This window comes from Lutjanus erythropterus, chromosome 3, assembly GCF_056507025.1.
Source record: "Lutjanus erythropterus isolate fLutEry1 chromosome 3, fLutEry1.hap2, whole genome shotgun sequence".
Taxonomy (NCBI): Eukaryota; Metazoa; Chordata; class Actinopteri; order Lutjaniformes; family Lutjanidae; genus Lutjanus; species Lutjanus erythropterus.
In genome coordinates, this window is record NC_139319.1 from 45,685,204 (window position 1) to 45,704,782 (window position 19,579).

Genomic DNA, 19,579 nt, shown 5'->3' on the forward strand with positions numbered 1-19,579 from the left:
ACACACACACACACACACACACGTTCATTTCCCAATACACATACATAGGCAGACTTACTCTCACGTTCCTGAGCTCTCTCTAGTATTTCCACAATTTCCCTGCAGATTTTTTACTATCCCAATTCCAAAAAGTTAGGACACTGTCTAACTGATCTGAGAATCCTTTTCATCCTATATTTAATTTGATACAGTACAAAGACAAGATACTCAACGTTCAAGCTGATAAACTTCATTGTTTTTTGTAAATATATACTCATTCTGAATGTGATGCCTCAACATGTCCCAGACAGTTGTGACAGGAGTGTCTTTTAACTCTGTTAACTCTCTGTTGTCGTATTTTGTTCTTCATAATGCACCACAAATTTTCAGTGGTAGGCAGGTCTGGACTGCAGGCAGGTCAGTCTAGTACCTGAACTCTTTTACTACAAATCATGGAACATGTGCAGAATGTGTCTTGTCATTGTCTTGCTGAAATAAGCAGGGACGTCTCTGAAAAAGATGTCATCTGCATGGCAGCATATGTTGCTCCAAAACCTGTATGTCCCTTGCAGCATTAATGGGGCCTTCACAGAGGTGACATCTGGATGGTCCTTTTCCTCTTTAGCCCAGAAGACACGATGTCCATGATTTCTGAAAACAAATCTGAAATGTGGACTCGTCAGACCACAGCACACTTTTCCACTTTGCGTCAGTCCATCTCAGATGAGCTCTGGTCCAGAGAAGTCTGCAGTGTTTCTGGACGTTGTTGATATATGTCTTTCTCTTTGCATGGCAGAAGTTTTCCCAACCCTTTCCCTTTCCACAGTCTTGTCAGTTTTTAATGCAGTGCCGCCTGAAGGGTCAAAGGTCACCAGCATTCTATTTAGTTTTTTGGCCTTTCCATCTATGTGCAGAGATTTCTCTGGATTGTTTGAATCTTTTAATGATATTGTGGATCGTAGATGGTAAAATCCTTAAATTCCTGCAGTTGTGCTTTGAAACAACTGTTTAACTTAAACTGTTGGTCAGTGCAGTTTTTCACAAAATGGTGAAAAAAAAGCCTTTCAAGGACGCCCCGTTCATATACAAGCATGATACTGTCATCTGCTACCAGTTAAACTCTTTACCTGTTTAATTTTCCAAACAGGTGTTTTTATTGAGCATTCCACAACTTTCGCAGTCTTTTGTTGCCGCTGTCAAAACTTTTTTGGAATGTGTTGCAGGCATCAAATTCAGAATGAGTGTGTATTTACTTAAATAAACAATTTTGAACTTTGAATATCTTGTCTTTATACTGTATCCGATTAAAAATAGGTCCAAAAAGAGTTTGAATATGAAATATTTTGTCCTTGTAATGTATTCAGTTGAATATAGGTTGAAAAAATAATAAATCATTGCATTTTTTTTTTCGTTTGTGTTTTACAGTGTCCCAACATTTGGGGATTGGGTTGTAGAATAAAAGAATCCTTTAAGATATATGAAGGGTGGAAAAGCATTTTAACCTCCCTTGGCATAAAGTTTTATAGTAAAGTCTTAAGCATAAATGCAAGTTATATTTTACTTTTGTTTTGCGATAAAAAGCACAACTAGGTCTACAAGACTAAATGAGACATTTTGCTGAAGGGATCATCATGATAGTGCGCTGAGTGTCAGAGCGCTCACAAGTCCAGGGTCAGATCCGATTCGTTGTGGGTAATGACACTTGGTCAAACCTGCTAGGAAGTCAACTTTGCCGCCAGTTTGTGTCTGCTGCTACTGTATGAGAGACGGTTGGTTTGTGTTTTGCTCGTAAGGGACTGTCAAACACAGCCAAACCAGGGTTGGGCCAAACTTGTCATGGGCGATAAGGGACCAGCACTATTAGACAAAGAAAATACTTCCTGACAGATGTCTGTGTTGAGTGTTTTCTTTTTCCATGAAGCGCTTTGTTGTGGGCTTTTTAGGTCACCTTGTCATAGAAAGTGTAGCAGGAACGATGAAACGACTCAGACAGCAAGGTTAGAGGAGGCTGTAATACTGAAGCTCTCTGTTTGGAGCAGTGACACCGAATAGAAATGTAGGAATGTTGTGTAATCTCACAGCTTTTGTGGAACTTTGTAGTTTTTACATGCAAAATAATGATGGTGCATATTTTTCTCCTCCTCTGTCCCTCCTCTCTCCTTTTCTCTCTTTTTCTATGACCACAGGACCGTCTGTACTTTGTCATGGAGTATGTGAATGGTGGAGACCTCATGTACCATATCCAACAAGTGGGCAAGTTCAAAGAACCTCAGGCAGTGTAAGATATGTTGATTTATTAGCACCTGGTGTTGTTATTGTTGCTATAAGGCACCTTTCCCCCTAAAGGGAACTTATTTTCTAGGAACTAAAAGGTTCCTTCAGCCTGTTGTTGTCTGTGTTTCCACTGTAGTATAAATACCCATAAATATTAGACAAATTAGTCCTCAGAAGTATGAAAAAGCAACAGCTGACTTACATATTTGTACATGCAACTACACACCATGATGGCATCCACAGCAACATCAGCCCATCTCTTGTATGTTTTCTTCTGTAACTCCATAACCACTTTCCACCACAGGTACTTTCCCCAAGGACCAGGAACCTTTGGATGAACTCTTTCTATTACAGGAACCAGGGTATAAATTACATTCCGGGACCATTATTTTACCCCCTGAAGGTCCCTACTCAGGGGGTAGTACTTTCCAAAAGTACTGAACTTTGGGGGTGGGGAGCCCTGAACAGTTCCTCCAAAGGTTCTTAGTCTCTGGTGAAAGTTTCTGCAGTGAAAATGCAGCAATAATCAATCATTTATGTTTGCATGTTTTAGTTGAAGATAATTGTTCATTTATTCTTCTAAAAAACATCTTTGTAAATTATTACCAATGTAAAAACTGAGATTTAGAATAGAACAGAATGAAACAGACAGGCTGTATTGTCATTGTCTAGAGTACAACAAAATATGCTGCAAGTAAAGATTAAGTTTCCTTGTCTTTTAAGTCTATAAATATGTGGTTGTTATTGCAGGTTCTATGCAGCAGAGATCGCTGTTGGTCTCTTCTTCCTGCACCTTAAAGGAATCATCTACAGGTGAGTATCAACCCACACAGCGTAAATACAGTGCATGCTGCTCTTCAGGTTCAGTGGTTGTATTTAAAGTAATAATCAGGCATTTTGTGATAGAATAAATGTCTGTTTCTGCAGTGGATACCACATAGTATGGAGTACTATAGTGAAAACTCCAGCAATTCTTTTTCCAGTGTTTTATTAGATCTTTCCTGAAAACACTCAACAGCAGTGACTGTGCTTACTTGGAATAAATTGTATAGGAATATATATATATATAAGTACAGAAGAGAAATACAGCAGTGGAATTCACCTGCTGGACCTAATTCTCAGAGAGAAGTCAGCTTCATCTTCAAGGATGTTTTGAATGTCTCTGTGCGTCCTCAGGGATCTGAAGTTGGACAATGTGATGCTGGACTCTGAGGGACACATTAAGATTGCTGACTTTGGCATGTGCAAAGAGAACATTGACGAGGGAGTGACCACACGCACCTTCTGCGGCACTCCAGACTACATAGCCCCTGAGGTAAGGCTGAACACAGAGAGGCGTGTGTGTGTGTGTGTATGTATGTGCATCTTTTGATGCATGAGGTCATCTCTGTCACTGTCTGGTCTGAGCCTGTGTCACCCTTGTGCTCCAGATTAAGGTCACCGCCTCGGGACACATACACTCACACGCGCGCAAGCGCTCTTTCATGACGTAAGCATCCCGGTCAGACAGACGCCCAGCGTGTCCGCTGGCGAGTCCAAACTTAACCCAAACATACAAGCTGGGGTCTCCGTGTGTCCCAGTGGGCTTTGTCGTTGTTTTCATTGAATTTCTTTCAAGACAAATCCTCTGGATGATTTCACCTTGCCATTTGTGATCATGATTGTGGTAGGGATGGATACCTAGATATTTTGTTTGCTTTTGTCCTTGTTTGCTATGAAAAGTAGTTCACACATTTCTTGAAAAAAAAATCGTTCCCCAAAGACAGGACTCTTCACCAGTGTGCATTTTCCTTGCTGAATGTGTCCTTGCATCACAGTAGATGAGAAGGTTGGTCCAAGGAGGATTAAATGATACTGGTCCAACATTTTCACATTCACATTATAAGTGACTGTTCATCAATTGATTTGGCAGCTGTGTATCAGACTGGAGCCACTCCCAGAGAACTGGGACCGACTTTTCCCTCAGTAAAGGCAAGAGGTAAAGACAGGATTAGTCCAAGCTGACTGACAAGCCCACTGATGAGTAGGGCTGGACATTGCTGCAAATGTTTAAATACTCTTGATATTGAAATATAATACATGTTTCAGTACCACTACCAAAAGGAAACTAACTTACTTTGCTAGATACTCACTCAGTATATAACTCAAACCACAATAATTAGAAATGGGACCAATGTGATCTAATATTGGAATTGGCCCAGTATTGACGTAAGGCAGTGCAGCATGTAATACAAGGTAAATATGTGTCAACATGGTGCTGGGATATACAGCTGGAGTGAAGAAATGTAATATTAAATAGCAAACCTAAACTCTCAGCAATACATCTTGTGAAATGATGATGTAAATTCGGGCTGTCTCCTGGCCTATCAACTGCGTGTGTGAATGTCACGAGCCAGAATCATATGGTGCCCAACAATGGTTGAAAGACATCAGTACACGTTACATTACACAAAATAAACTAACTTTCCAGATGTTAAACACTCTGACTTGATGTAATTCTGCTGACACAGAACTTTTCACCACTAAACTGAAGCTCAGTTCCAGCCTCATGTAGCCTATGACTACTGCGTATAAGAATGATCAACAACAACAACCACCACCAACAATCATTATCATCATGAAAAAAACAGAGCTGGTATTGGTATGGTATCAGTATATTATCTATATCAGCAGATTTCAAATTCAGATATCAGAATCTGACATTTAAATGGATGGGTCGATGCATCTCAATAATAACAATAATACACCAATAAGAAGCCCATTATACAATATTTATTTTATTTATTGTTCATATAAATTTGTTTTTCCTTTTAACATAAAGTATTTCTCCTTTTCTACTTGAATGACATAAAACAAAAGTAACCATGACCAAATGCTTGAATTATGTCTGTGCAGTGCAGCAGTGAGTAAGAGACATTTTATGAAATAAAATAAAAAATAATAGAATTAAATAGTTAATAATGTAGTTTCATGATAGATATAATCACAATCTGGTGTGGAAGCAAGACTTTTTTATTGTGATATTCAACAATGACAATAATGATATTCAACACATTCCTCCATCGAGTGTGAACATGTTCTGCATATATTGTAAAAAATATATTTAAAAAATGATTATTTCAACCAGGAAGTATCGGATGAAAAAAGACCAAGCAAGCATTTGGTGCCAACCTTTTGAACTTGAGATTTTATAATAGTGTCGAGAGCTTGAGATAAAATTGATTAGGGAAAAGCATCCTACCCCTACTGATGACATGTTGGCACTGATAAAATGTTGAGTTTACTGACAGCAAACTAGGGCTGCAAGTTTGACTATTTTCATGATCAATTTATTTGCTTAATTGCTTATTAAATGTTCAAGGTTAATTGTTTAGTCTGTAAAATGTCAAAAATTGTGGAAAAATGCTCATCACAATTTCCCAGAGCCCAAATTGCTTCTTTTGTCCAACCGACAGTCCAAAACATATGTTGGACTGAAACGATTAATTGATTACCGAAATAGTTGGCAACTAAGCAATTACTTGACTAATCATTGCAGCTCTACAGCAAAGTAAATGTTTAAAATTTGTCACTGACTGATTTAAAGGCACACTATTTGCCATCCCCAATGAGTTGCTAAACAAAACCCCTGCCTGTGATTGGTGGAATCTGGAAACCAGGCTAAGTATCCATAATTTAATGCCATTTTCTGCCTTTTAATCTATTTATCAGTGTCTCTTAATTTTAACAGGAGAGGTCTGATGCTGCAGCTCTCAGCAGTTTATACATCATGTGCTGATTTAGTTTGTCCAGCTATGTGGCCATTATCAGTTAGCTGGCTTCTGTTTAATGGTGGGCTGGGTTATTGATCGTCTCTAAAAACCCCCTCTGACAGACTAGGAGGTTAATTCCAGCCCATGGACGCAGGGTGAACATGCTGTGACCGCTCAGAGTCAGACTGACACTAATGCGGCAGCTAGGGATGACACAGCAGGGGGTAGGAGCAGCTACTGTTTCCATAACACTGTGAGTCTGCGCACACAGTTAATGTCACGCACTTTATGCTAACTCACACACACACACACACACACACACACACACACACACGATTTCAAACAGTCACATGCATGTACAGATAAATATCTGTACATGCCTTCAATAGACACACAAGCTCGGCCGTGTGCACACTTGTACACACATGCACACACTCAAAAACAGTCCTAAGTGGAGGCTGACCTTAAAAAATGGGCTCACAGTGGTGACATTTTCAGATATAATCGAGGGCAAGTGCTGCTCAAATTGTGTGTGACAGAAAGATCAACTACTAATTACTTTACGAGCTGAGTTTGACCTCAACGCTCAGACACATGCTTCATAAAATTAACTTTTATCTGTCATCTATACAGTCCCTGACAAAAGTCTTGTCACTTATCCTAGTTGTAGGAACAACAAAAAATAACTTGACTTGTAGTTGACCAGTTGGAATCAGAAATGGCTTATATGAAAGGCAAAGCCCTCTAGACCATGCTTATTATACCAAAATAAAGTTTTGTATCATTCATTGAGTTTTATCATTTAATTAGGACAGAAAGGTTAGATTTTGCTTGGACAAAAGTCTTGTAATGTACAAAAATAATGTTGAAATTATACATATATTTTATTTTGAAAGCACAAACATGCTACACTAACATCAGAACATAAAATCAACCTTCTGCCACTATTCCACTGTCCATCCTTTCTGCAAGCTGTGGGCCTTGGCGAATGCAACCAGATTTTTTTGTTGTCTTGGCTGTTTAATGCTGGTTTCTGAGCACTAATTCGGCCATGGAGACCACTGCGTGAGAGAATCTGGCAAACTGTTCTTGTAGATACAGGGGTTTCTGGTGTCCAGTTCTCATGTAGCTCCGCTGCAGTTGAAAAAGGGCTGGTCCTGGACTGTCGAAGCAACAAACGGTCCTCTCGAACAGCTGTCTTACGGGGTCAGCCTGACCTGGGCTTGTCATGAACGTCACCAGTTTCTTCTTATCCTCTCCACATTTGGATACATTAAAGATGTCTGCCACCTCAGCAGCAGACTTGCTCTTCAGCCTCTTGATGATCAGCACTTTGGTCTGTGGTTGAATCTTTGGCATGTTGTCAGAGGTCAGGCTGCATTTCACATGAAGGTCTGATGTGCTTTTCACACACCTGTGAATGTGTTAATTACAGCATTTGTCATAGGTGAAGCTCTAATCTGTGATTGGTTGAATCATTTAAAGACACTTTTTGACGGTTTCAGTTTGCACCCAGTTGTTAACGTGAAAGTCTTTGACATTAAAATGAACCATTTATTGTAACAATTGATTGATTAGAAATAAAGTTATATGCCATTTCAAGTTACTATGTCCTTATGGGACAAGACTTCTGTCAGTGACTGTATCTCTGCAGTCATTAAACATGCTTTAAACCCACATTATAAGCTATCTGTAACAGCTACAGCAGTAACATTCTTTCTCCCTGTACATTGCAGTGTACATACACACGAGTACATATACTCAAATACTGTACTTAAATACAAATTCAAGTGATACAGCTTTGATTTTAGTTGAAATTTTTAGTAAGGTTAGAATCTTTATTAATATGATTATTTGCTTTTCTTCTTTAGATAAACTTGAATCTTTGAGTTTTAGAAACTCTAGAACTTTTTCTCAAGAAGAAAAGTAAATTATCTCAACAAAAAATTATTCTTTGGTAAACCTTTTTCTCAACTTTTTTGTTTCTACAGTGTACTGTTGTAGCGTGCTAAAAATCATGTTGGTAAGGAGTTTCAGACACAGCCTGTGCCTGGACGTCGGCTTACGCATGTAAAAATGCTAAGTGATTTTGAATGTTTCTGATAAACTGGAGGATTTAGTGTTTCTGTATGGGTTGAGAAAATTCTCCTACCTCTTAAACCCAGTAAACGCTTTAAAACACTCTTGGATTGGCTGGAAAATGCATCATAACAAAACTGATGCGTGGTTCCCACAGGAAAGCGGTGTCACTAATACGTGTTGATCTTTTAGAATACAGTATGACGCGTTTTTGTAGATTAAACTATCCAACAGTATATGAAGGAGATAAGATGAGCTCAAACATAAAACATAAACATTACGCACAACAGTGACACTGACATGTTGGAGGGATTTAATTTAAACTCCTCTGCCTTTTTGATTGGACTTTTTTTTGCATTCATCATGTAGGTTAAATGGAAAATACTGCAGTGTTCATGTGGATGTCAAGTCAGTCTTGATGGTAAATGTCATTAATTGAAGCAATAAATTCTTTCGTGCTGCTGTAGCTCTCTTGCTGCTCTGTATCTTGGTAGCTAGGGGGTGTAACAGAGGCGAGGGTCATGATACACAGCAACATGGGTGTGGAAGTCACAAGCTTGCCCGCAGTGCATTCTGGTACATGTAGGCACTGCTGCACGGCTCTGTGAGCAGGGAAACACACACATTGAGGAATTTGTTGTAGAGCTTGACACAGGAGTAGATTTTCACTCGTCACTCAAATTCTTAGTTTTGAAAAAGTTTTACCAACTACTGATCTTATGTTGAAATAATTTATTTTTCTTCTTTAGATAAACTTAAAGCTTTGAATTTTAGAAACTCAAACCATTGCATTTTAGAAAATATATATAATAAATAAAATGAATAAATACTAATAAAAATATTGAGTAAATTTATTGAAATGAAAGTAAATGTTAGTTAAAAATATTAAATTTTTCAGGCAGTAAAAAAAGATTGAATTGATTTTTTTTCTAAAACTCATTTTTATTTAAAGAAGAAAAGTAAATTATCTCAACTAAAGATAATATGTCAGCAACACTTTCTAAAGTTTGTTTCAAAACTTAAGAATTTAAGTTGGACTCAAAAATCTATTGAAATGTGTCTCAACTTTTTTTATATATATACAGTGTGCCTGCAAAAAACTGACCTCTTGTTATTATGGTTCCTGTTCCTCCACACTCCCTTTGACTTTTTTCCTGTCCTATCTTAGTCCTGTGATCAATAGTAAAATTGACTTGCATCAGGTGGAAATCTCACAGGACTCCTGTCTCCTGAAAAAATCTAATTTGTTGCTCCAGTTGACCACATTTACATTATTGATACTGAGGGGATGTTCAAATGAAAAGTCCCCTTTAAGGGCTAGTGGACAGAGTAGAACATTGGTTTTTGATTATTTGGATCCTACCATACTGTCTTTTCCAAGGAACTTAGATCCACCAATATAGGCACCAGATATGGGGAGCAGCTGTGACCATGAATAAGGAAAATTCCCATGCAATATACAGTATGTTTATGTTTATATGAGCTCTTATAGTGAGAACCCACTTCTAGTGGCTTCCTGCATGTTTGTATCTCAATATGTGTGAGAGAGCTGTGAGATGAGAAATATTTTCACACTTGTTTTTCTCACACACACCTGCCCACATGCTCATTACTCTGTCAGCGAGGGAGTATATTTCTATGTAGCGGTGGGTCCCCTGTTTGTCTGCACACATGTGACAGAACACAGTACACGCACGCACACACAAATGTGCTGGCGCACAGTTTTCGCTGTGTTTACTCTGACCTATATAGCCAGTCATTGGTAGCTCCTGTCTGGGAGGAATGCTCACACTAATGTGAATTTACACCTCAATGACTTTGACACAGAGAGAAAGAGATAGCGAGGGAGAGAGAGGGAGAGAGAGGAGGGAGAGAAAACAGAGAGGGGACGCAAAAGGCGACAGAAGGTATTAGCAGTGAGGGAGAGAGCAGGAGGGGGCAACAGTAGTCAGACACTGAAGGAAAGAAACGGAGAAAGCAGTTGAAATGACAAAGAGTGACCTAATGATGGCTCTGCACAGCGTTTCAGGAGAGCGTTTGAGGAGATTGAGCTGTCTGACACGGGCCATTTCCCTCTACGCCCTAGTTGGTCCCCACCGCAGTGTGGTGTTAGGAGGCATGGGCGTCCACTTCCCCGCTCACCCCTCTGTGGACTCAAAACAGCGGTTGGGGTGTTTGTAGTGTCAGGATGATTTAGTGCAAATTTAGTCAGAGAAGAAAAGCCACTTTTTCGATGCTCTTTATCCTGTCAGGAAGCTGGTGTTCCTCCACACAGGATAGACTGAAGCCACTTTTACACTAGACCAAAAACCCACCGTCCACATTTAAACTGAAACCATTAGGTTTTTCAGTGCTCTCTCTCTCTATGTAATAACAAATATGTCATTTCAGTTGTAAAAAAAAGTCCAAATTCTCAGTTTCAAGGCTGCAATAGATTTTTGAGCCCATTGTTTAACATTAAAAGTCATTTTCAGGTTGTAGTGATATTTGACACTTGAAACAGCAGAGTGGACATGTCCCCAGCATTTAATCTATCACCATGTATCTATTTATTTAATACTTTTTTCTAATCACTCATTTGACCCTTTGTTAATCCCCGCCCTCCTTAGTTACTGTTGCTAAGTCTGCCAAGCTTTTCATTCTCGTACCACATTTATGCAGTTTACAGTGATAACGGTGGTCGATTTAATGTCGAAGTTGTAAGTACTTGTTGAAATACGAGGTCTGAGATTCCTTAGGGAAGTAAATAAAAACAGCCTCTCATTTCCAGCTAATGATGGTGGATTTTGTCGGATAAAATAACGACTCACAAGCAGATTTCATAAGTGTAGCTGGCTGATGTAAGTTAACTCGACTTGAGTCAGCTGAGGTTTTAATGTTTCCATCTGACATGTTTTAAAACAAGAAGCCTCTGAAAGTGTAAATGTAAAGTTACATTGCAGCTGCATACATGATATTAGGTTAATGCTAAACAAGGCTAAAGCTAGCTTACATCTCAGCAAACATTGGTCGGATGGTGAAATACAGCAGGTATATTTACATGATAGATGACAGAAATACACTCATTAACATGGGAAAAAGAAGCACAGGGACTCGATTAGTACAGTGGTCCTTGGGACAGGTCACCCTGCTGGACCAGCCAGCCCACGATTGTGGAAGACAGCCGGGATGAGAACTAAGATAACCCGGCTTAGACCTGAGACAACAAACCAGAATGAAATGCATCATTTCTGTTTGGGGTGGGGTTTAGCAAAGGGTCAATTTGGCTATTTTTTTTTTTTTTTCATTTTTCTGTGGTGTGACAAATTCATTATACATTTATTTACTGCTTAATACAAACTTTAAAAAGGAACCACTGTAACTTTGTCACTCCCATGTCATGTGAAAGGAAACCAACTGTCTATTTTTAGCAGGTTTACCCACATTTAAAGAAATGCCTTAATTCTGGTGTAGAAAAAACTGTATGACACAACCGATTAGTCTAATGTCTTGTAATGTCATAACCACCAATGAGTGATTTGTCAGGGACATATTTGTTTCATTTGCTTTAATGAAAGATGTTATTTACTTAAAAAAAGCTAACCCAGTTTTTTCACAGGCTCATAACTTAGAAAGGAATGTTGCTCATTTATAATAAGACCCAGTAGTTTTGCTTGAGGCATTTTGACCATGCATGACTCAGGGTTGTATAAGGTGCAGACATGCACTTGTACATGTATTTTTGTTGCTGAATCATAGCCACAGCTTGTCCTTGTTTCTCAGAAAGTTGGAGGACTAGGAATAGGAACCCTGCGTCATCATGGAGTTGTCGACTGGCCACATGCTTTTGCAGCGGCAGCTCCAATTTTAAACTCTTCGCCAATTACCAAGCGGTGAAATCAGTGTTTTCAGATCAGAGCTATTAGTAGTCCCACAAAATCACGTCAGCAGTGGTTGGAAAAGTGAGTGAGAGGTGAGAAAAAGTCAGGAGGGGGAAAGAGGGAGGCGAAGAAGAAGAAGTGAGAAGGAGACGGCAAATGAGACAGAAATGCAGAGAGCATGAACATGCAAACATCCTGCAGACAAGATGGCAGGAGGGAAAAACTGTTTGGATGGCAGTTAATACTTCTCTTCCAGATAATTAAAAACTTCAGTAATTACAGAAATGATTTTTCTTGTTCACACCCTTTATATCGAGCTTGATGATATAACTATCTTTTCCTTTCCACTCTGCCTCCGGGCGCCAAATGTACATTTCTCTCTGATGCAATTACTTCTATATTATATGTGCATGTGTACATGTCACTACGATGTATTTTCCCTTGTGATTTATTTTTAATTAACATAATTTGCTTATATTATTACACTAGTGGTAATACATGACACATGCAAAGAGATATTTTACAATGTCAGTGATAATCCGTCAGATGCTGATGTAGTTCAGTTGTGTATGGTATCTGTAATTATATAAACATCATGTACTGTCTATATTTTTATGCAGAATATAATATAAAAAAAATATGTTATATCTACATTAACACACATTTTTGTAATGATCACTCAAAAGTAGGTAACACTTGTGATCTTATTGTCCAAAATGACATCAGGGCACTGAAACAGTAAACTTCCACCACTATTTTAAATAATACATAATAAATAATTATAAACAAATTAAAAAACACAAATAAAGCTAAATACATGTAAGTGTTTAACTCGAATTAAGAAAAATGATCAAATATTCACAGAATCCTGCCTATAAAGTTAACAAAAATAATCTACATTATGGTCTGTTTAAATAAAAAGTTTTCATACAGGCATATATGTGGATACTGATGTAGACTGATACAGCTGTGACAGGCCAGTACTGGGCCCATAACCCATTTATCAGTCGGCCCTCAATTGGGATTCTTACCCATAGATCTGCACAGAACATATTTGTACATATTGGATATTTTTAGTCTTTTCAAACCCAAAATAAATGTAATTTTAATTTATCAGGGTCTCATCTGAAATTAAACAGTATCCTAAAACCTTTGTCTGACCGGCCTCAGGTTTGTTAGCTTGACAACACCAGGCTGTCAGTTTCTGCTGTTATTTGAAACTGTGCAACTGAAAACAAATGAAAAAATAGTGCCAATATAGCTTTAGTAAATTTGATTGACAATAGGTCACAAATAAGTCACAGAATGTCCTGATAATTACTTTTTATTTCTTTACAAACCACACACTGATTTAATTTTTACTCTTAAATTTGCTGGAAAAATATATTCTAAAACTCTTGGCTATTAAACCTTGTAACTGGCCAACCTCACAGTGATTACATTTTTTTTATTGAATGTAAAAGTTCCATCCAGCAGATGAAAGCTCTGACAGAGTTGACAAAATGTTACATTTCTTTCATTTCATAGCATAGTGGTAGTGAGCAGCCATTTTATTTTTTAAAGTTGCTCAGAGTTCATGTAATCAAATCAAAATATGCATTTATAATCCATAATTCTTATTTAGCTTTGATTTAGAAGGGCTACAGAGTTGACATGTTATGGTTGAGACACATCTGATAGAAATATTATTTAATGAATTTGTCAAAAAATAAAAATTTTACAAGAACCTGAGCAGTATTCCTGCTTTTGTTAAACCAGGAAGTGACAGGGGTAGTTATGGTATAGCTAAACCTGTTTATGCCCGATTAAATCATGTTTTTGTAAAAAAAAAAAGATTTTAAAAGATTGTAATATCACAGTTTTGTACCTCTGTTACCAGTAGGTATTGTTAGTTTTAGATTTTGAAGGCTTTTAACACATTTTTAAAATATTTGAAGTTGTGAATTCTTGTCTGGGATGAGAGTATTTTCTTGCACAGGGCAACTTTAGAAAAATTGAAGCAAACCAAAAAATTTCATAAATTAAATTAATCTCATTTCCACCCAAAAACTGGAGTTACAGTGTTGGTATTAAAAATTCTTTTTTATTTTTTTTTGGTAGGACATTCTTTGTCCCAGTTCAAAATAATGTCTAAGTTCAATACTAAACTGTAAAAAGATGCTGTTTATCTTCGGGGCTACTTGCATTTGAAGACGCTCACATAAACCCCAAGGCTGCTCATTACAGTAATGTGATCCGTGAATGAAACCGAACCAACCACAACAGGCAGATAGGCTACAGTGCTGAGAAATGTTTTCAGAAACAGTCCACTAAAGCGTGGCCTGATGCACGCTGTATCTGCTCCACAGCACACACATTCCTCACAGGGCTCTGATAACAACAAAGAAGCAGATATTCACGCAGCAGCCTGCAACACTGTTGGTCAGGAGGGCAGCGTTGGGCGCCGTGGTGTTTTAACCACACTGGCTTATCTGTTTCTGTACGGAGGATGAGGTTCATGGGAGCAGAGGTGGTGTGTGTGTGTGTGTGTGTGTGTGTGTGTGTGTGTGTGTGTGTGTGTGTGTGTGGTGAGGGGAGTAGCCTTGAATAGCTAGCAGTCTGATCCACAACTGTCATGTAGTATTAGCTCTAATGGGAGAGAAATGTCTGCAGCATCGCCTGTGCATGCACACACACACACGCAAACACACACATGCAAACATACACACGCACAGTTGCAGACTGTCCAAGCCACAAGCACAGGTACACACACCAATACAGACGCACACACATACTCAAACATAAAACACACTTTGACTCAACAAAGATATTATAGAGTAAATATATTCAAGACATAAAGATTGATGTACACAAAGAAGATCTCTTTTTATTCTAATCTCTTTCACTACACACACGCACACACACGCACAGACACACGCGCGCGCACACACACACACACACACACACACACACACACACACACACACACACACACACACACACACACACACACACACACATATTGCAGTGAATCAGCGCTGCTCTACTGGCCAGAGGCTTTTATACAATAAAGTTAAAAAATAAAACAAGATGAGAGCAGGGAATGTCAGGCGCAGGTCATGCTTGTCTATTTCCATCACTGGGAACCTGGCAAAAGGAGAAAGCACTTAATGTATATAAGAGCCTCATGCAAACAGCAAACAAAACGTCCGTTATCCGTGCGTGGTAAATAAGCACACAGCTGCAGACTCAACATGCCGCTTCGGAGCAGGAAGGTCACCGTGCCTGGAACTGCAAATGTCCGCTGGTGTTGATGCAGACAGGCGATGGGGTGGCAAGGGCAGAGAGTCACAGCGGCGTCACATTTGCGCAGCGCTCTGCAGGATGGCCTGAAACTGATCTAAACAGTCGCTTTCTGCTGAATTCTAATTGTCCTCTCTGGCTTGTTTCTTTGCTTTTTCTCCATCGTTTTGCCTCACTCTCACTGGCTCTGAATCCTCCGTGACTTTCAAGTCTCTCTCCTTCAGTCTGTACTTTCTCTGCAGCGAGTAGTGACAGCTGAGAGGAAAACAGTCTGTGACAGTCTAACAATAGCGTGAAAATACAGCAGTAAATAATATGGCTTCCAAGTTCAAATGGAACTCAGCAGAAGAATATCTGTACCTGGACATGTCAGTGTGTGAGTTAACTAAGTGTCGGCTCTCTACTAGCTCCAGATAAAGGTCAGGGTATTGATAAAGTCATGAGGCTTCATAAGTCATGAATTGATGCATGACGATATGTTGCTATGGTGATTTTCATAATGTTTACAAAGAATGGATTAAGTATATTAAATAAAATTGTATGGTATTTTTCATTTCAGCTCAAAAATGAGGATTTCTCTTAATATTCAATTGCAAATTTAGGGCTTCAACTATTATCCACATTATCAGGTAATTTGCAGAGTATTTTCTTGATTAATCAGTGAGCTGATTGGTCTGTAAAATGTCAAAAAAATGTGAAAATCGATTGGTCAGTGTTTCTTAAATCCCAAGGTGACGTCCTCAAATGTCTTATTTTTTGCCACCACAGACATGCAGTTTACCATCAGGACTAAAGAAACCAGTAAATTCACATTTGAGAAGCTGAAAACAGAGAATTTGGATGAAAATGATTAATTGATTATCAAAATAGTTGCTGATTAATTTAATAGCCAACTAATAATCAATTAAAAGAGATCATTTATATATTTCTTTCTATTATATATATTACCTACACTTGGTATATCCCTTGTTTGTGCTGTTGCACCAAAATTTTTGTGGTTGAGATTGCCCGTGTTTACTCCTTGTGTGAGGGAGCTATGCATCATCTATTATAAATTTCATTGCGGAGCATGGCAAAAAGTCAAAATATTTAACTCTGTCTGAATCCATGTGAATGCAGCAGCATCCTTACAGGAAACCAGTTGTAGCTTTTTACCTTTTTTGTGAAAGAGTACAACAATTCCTTGACTTATAGTGTCTTTAGCATTAGAAAAGAAAATATGTCCTGTCTCACTGTTTTCACATCATCTTCCTCAGTCCCTCTTTCTCCTTTCTGTCCGTCTCTCCTCCTCTCTGCCCCTTTCGATCTGTCTTCCCCTCTGTTTTCATTCCCATGACACAAAGCGGCATGAGGCTGCAGATCTTGCTATATTGACCTGATGTGTCTACATGCTTTCCATGGTTAAATCCCTTATTGCATATGGTTCTGCAAGACTGTGAGGTCAATTCTCAGTGACACAGTGCAACAAATATGCCACATTAGGTCCTTTATGACGCGCTGTCTGACGTTGGCCTAGTTCACCCTGTCATGGTCAAACTGTTTCCTCTTAGCGAATCAGCGGAGAATCAAACAGCCTGACTCTCCTCAATAAAGATGTGGGGTTGTAATGTTTCAGCATATTGTGTCGCATCGTGTCAGATCTGTTTGAAGAGCCAGTGAGAATATTTGTTTTCCTACTAAGATTGTTCTGTTTTCAGTTAAAGAATCATCAGGCTTGGGGAGTAATGGATTACATGTATCAGGATTATGTTACGTAACTATATTCCATTACAGTAACATAAAAAAGAGATGTAATCAGATTACAGATGCATTCAGTAAACATGGAGATTATAACAATTTTAAAATAAAGAACAATATACTGCCATACAAAGTGTTCACGCTGTTGCCAATTCATTATCATGGCCTCTAGTAAAAAAAAAAAACATGCTTCACTGGGTGGAAATTTCACCATTTTTTGTTTTTAAATCACAACAAAGGAAGTAAAATAATAAACCTGACAACAAACATGAAACACTCGCAACAATTAATCTACTATTAATCGACTATTAAATGAATGTGCATCTATTTTGATAGTCGATTAATCATTTTGAGTCATTTTTTAATTAAAAAAGTCACAATTCTCTCATTTCAGCTTCTTAAATGTTAATATTTTCTGGTGTCTTTACTTCTCTCTGACAGTAAACTGAATATCTGTGGGTTGTGGACAACTAATTGCAAATACTCAAATGACTGTAATTAAGTAGTTTTTTTGGGGGGGTACTTTTATGAGTAGATTTTCAAGTCTATATTTTTACTTGTACTTGAGTATGCATTACACTGTGTAATCTACTTTTAAAATCATAGTTGAGAACTGACTACAATTTGAATTATTATCCAAATCCTTCATCTGCATTTTAGTAGCCAGTCAGGTGATCTGATCACAGACGGACCAATGACACCCAGGACATATGAATGAAAAACAAAGCAAAACACTGCGGCAGCTCATGTTTGGAGTATGGATGTTAATGATGAATTATTAATCCATTAATTGCAGTTTTTTTTATTGAACCAATTAATAATGTATCAATGGATATTTAATCAATAGTCCAGACATTGTTTTGTCTGGAGGAGCCATTTGAACTAAATGTTGAATAAGTCACAAAGACTGTGACAGGATTAATTAATCGATAAATCGTTTTTCGTTTCATTTTTCAAGAAAAAAGTCCAAATTGTCTGATTTCAGCTTCTTAAATGTGAACATTTTCTGGTTTCTTTACTCCTTTCTGACTGTAAACTGAATATTTTTGAGTTGTGAACGAAACAAGATATTTGAGGACGTCATCTTGAGCTTTGATCAACATTTTTTAACATTTTCCGACATTTTATGGACCAGACAACTAACCAGTTAATTGAGAAAATACTTGACCGATAGATCAAGTAACCCTCCCAGCCCTGGGAATCATCCATCCTCATACATTTTGAAATATTTCAGCAGTAACATTGTAAATCTCATGTGATAATGTACATTCGGAGTGTGTATCTGAATTCATTAGCAGTTGTCGGATCAGGCTGAAGGTCAGAGTGATCCCTGCAGGAAGCAGGATTTCAGCAGGCGAGCTCGGGGAATTCACTGCAAGGTTTCCCTCACCGTGGAGTCTTTGACCCTCCAGCTAATTAAAAACATAGAAGGAAGATAAGGGGAAGGGGGCTTTTCCCTCATGCATCTTCCCGCCTTTTTACCAAAGAGCTAAAATGAGCTGAGGATTAAGGCTGAGCACTTCTCACCTTCTCGAGGCGCCGTGTTCTCTTTCATGCAACGGGATCAGTACGTGGAGCCTTAAACACATTTTCTCCTGTATGTGTTTGGCACATTAACATTGTGCCGCCACTCTGGGTTATAGTCTCATTCTTATTCTGTTTCGTGTGGATATAATCTCAAGCAGTTTATACACGTTCACTGATGGAACAATACGTCAGCTGTATGTTCAGCACATCTGTACAGTGCCCTGTTTAGTGAGGGTCAACCACAGTGCTGATAAAAAATGTTTTTATACTGAGATGTACAGTATTTTTGTACAGCGAGATCATAATAAAAGTCATGTTTGTGGAAACACATCAGAATAATTGCTTTTTTCTGAGGCCACATGACGGATTTTGCTCTTTTTTCAGTGTATATGAAGAAGAATTAGCTCCATTATCAATATATCATCATTAAAAAGCAAAAATTAGTTAAGTCACCATTTACAAAACAGGCAACCTAAGAGGAGTAACTATCAACAGAGGCACTTTAAATGATTGAGTAGAGCATTATTAATTATCGTTATTACAATTAAATAATTTTAAAATTGCCATATTTTAAATATATAATCAAAAATGTAATCAAGTAATCCTTGACAATGTAACTATAATCTAGTTGCACATATTCTCAAATGTGATCTGGGTTGATTATAGTTGCTTATTTTTTATAATTTCATTACATAATCCCAAGTACTTGTAATCCATTACTCCCCAGGCCTGACTGTGTGTATGTTTATGTGCACACGATGCCAGTATGTCTGTGGTGTGGAGGCTTTTTGATGTGTCTGAAACAGTTATTAAAGTTGCTATGTGGAATGATTATTCAGCGTCAGTAATGCGAGGATCAGCTGAGTTGCAGTTCTTAAACTCTGCAAATTTAATTGCCCATCTGAAGAGACATCATCATCATCATCATCATTAAGATGATGTCAAGAACAAAGAGAAACAGGCACCAGCGGAAAAAAAAACTGTCAGCAGGAGATATCTTATGTTGCCAAGTGAAGGTGGAAATTAAAGAAGCTTTGTATTTTATGTCTGTGTCAGTGGGCCATCATGATAAGAGGAGGTTTAATAATG

General features: G+C 38.1%; 1 protein-coding gene across 6 annotated transcripts in view; it reads left to right on the forward strand.

The window, feature by feature from the left end:
* The window catches only part of prkcaa (protein kinase C, alpha, a), a 286,081-nt gene that overhangs the window by 209,404 nt on the left and 57,098 nt on the right, over nucleotides 1–19,579 (forward strand). For all 6 annotated transcript variants that reach the window (XM_084710879.1, XM_084710895.1, XM_084710887.1 and 3 more), the window contains 3 exons: nucleotides 2,166–2,257; nucleotides 3,004–3,066; nucleotides 3,430–3,568. In XM_084710879.1, the coding sequence (XP_084567005.1) occupies nucleotides 2,166–2,257; nucleotides 3,004–3,066; nucleotides 3,430–3,568 (294 nt within the window). The remainder of the gene's footprint in view (nucleotides 1–2,165; nucleotides 2,258–3,003; nucleotides 3,067–3,429; nucleotides 3,569–19,579) is intronic.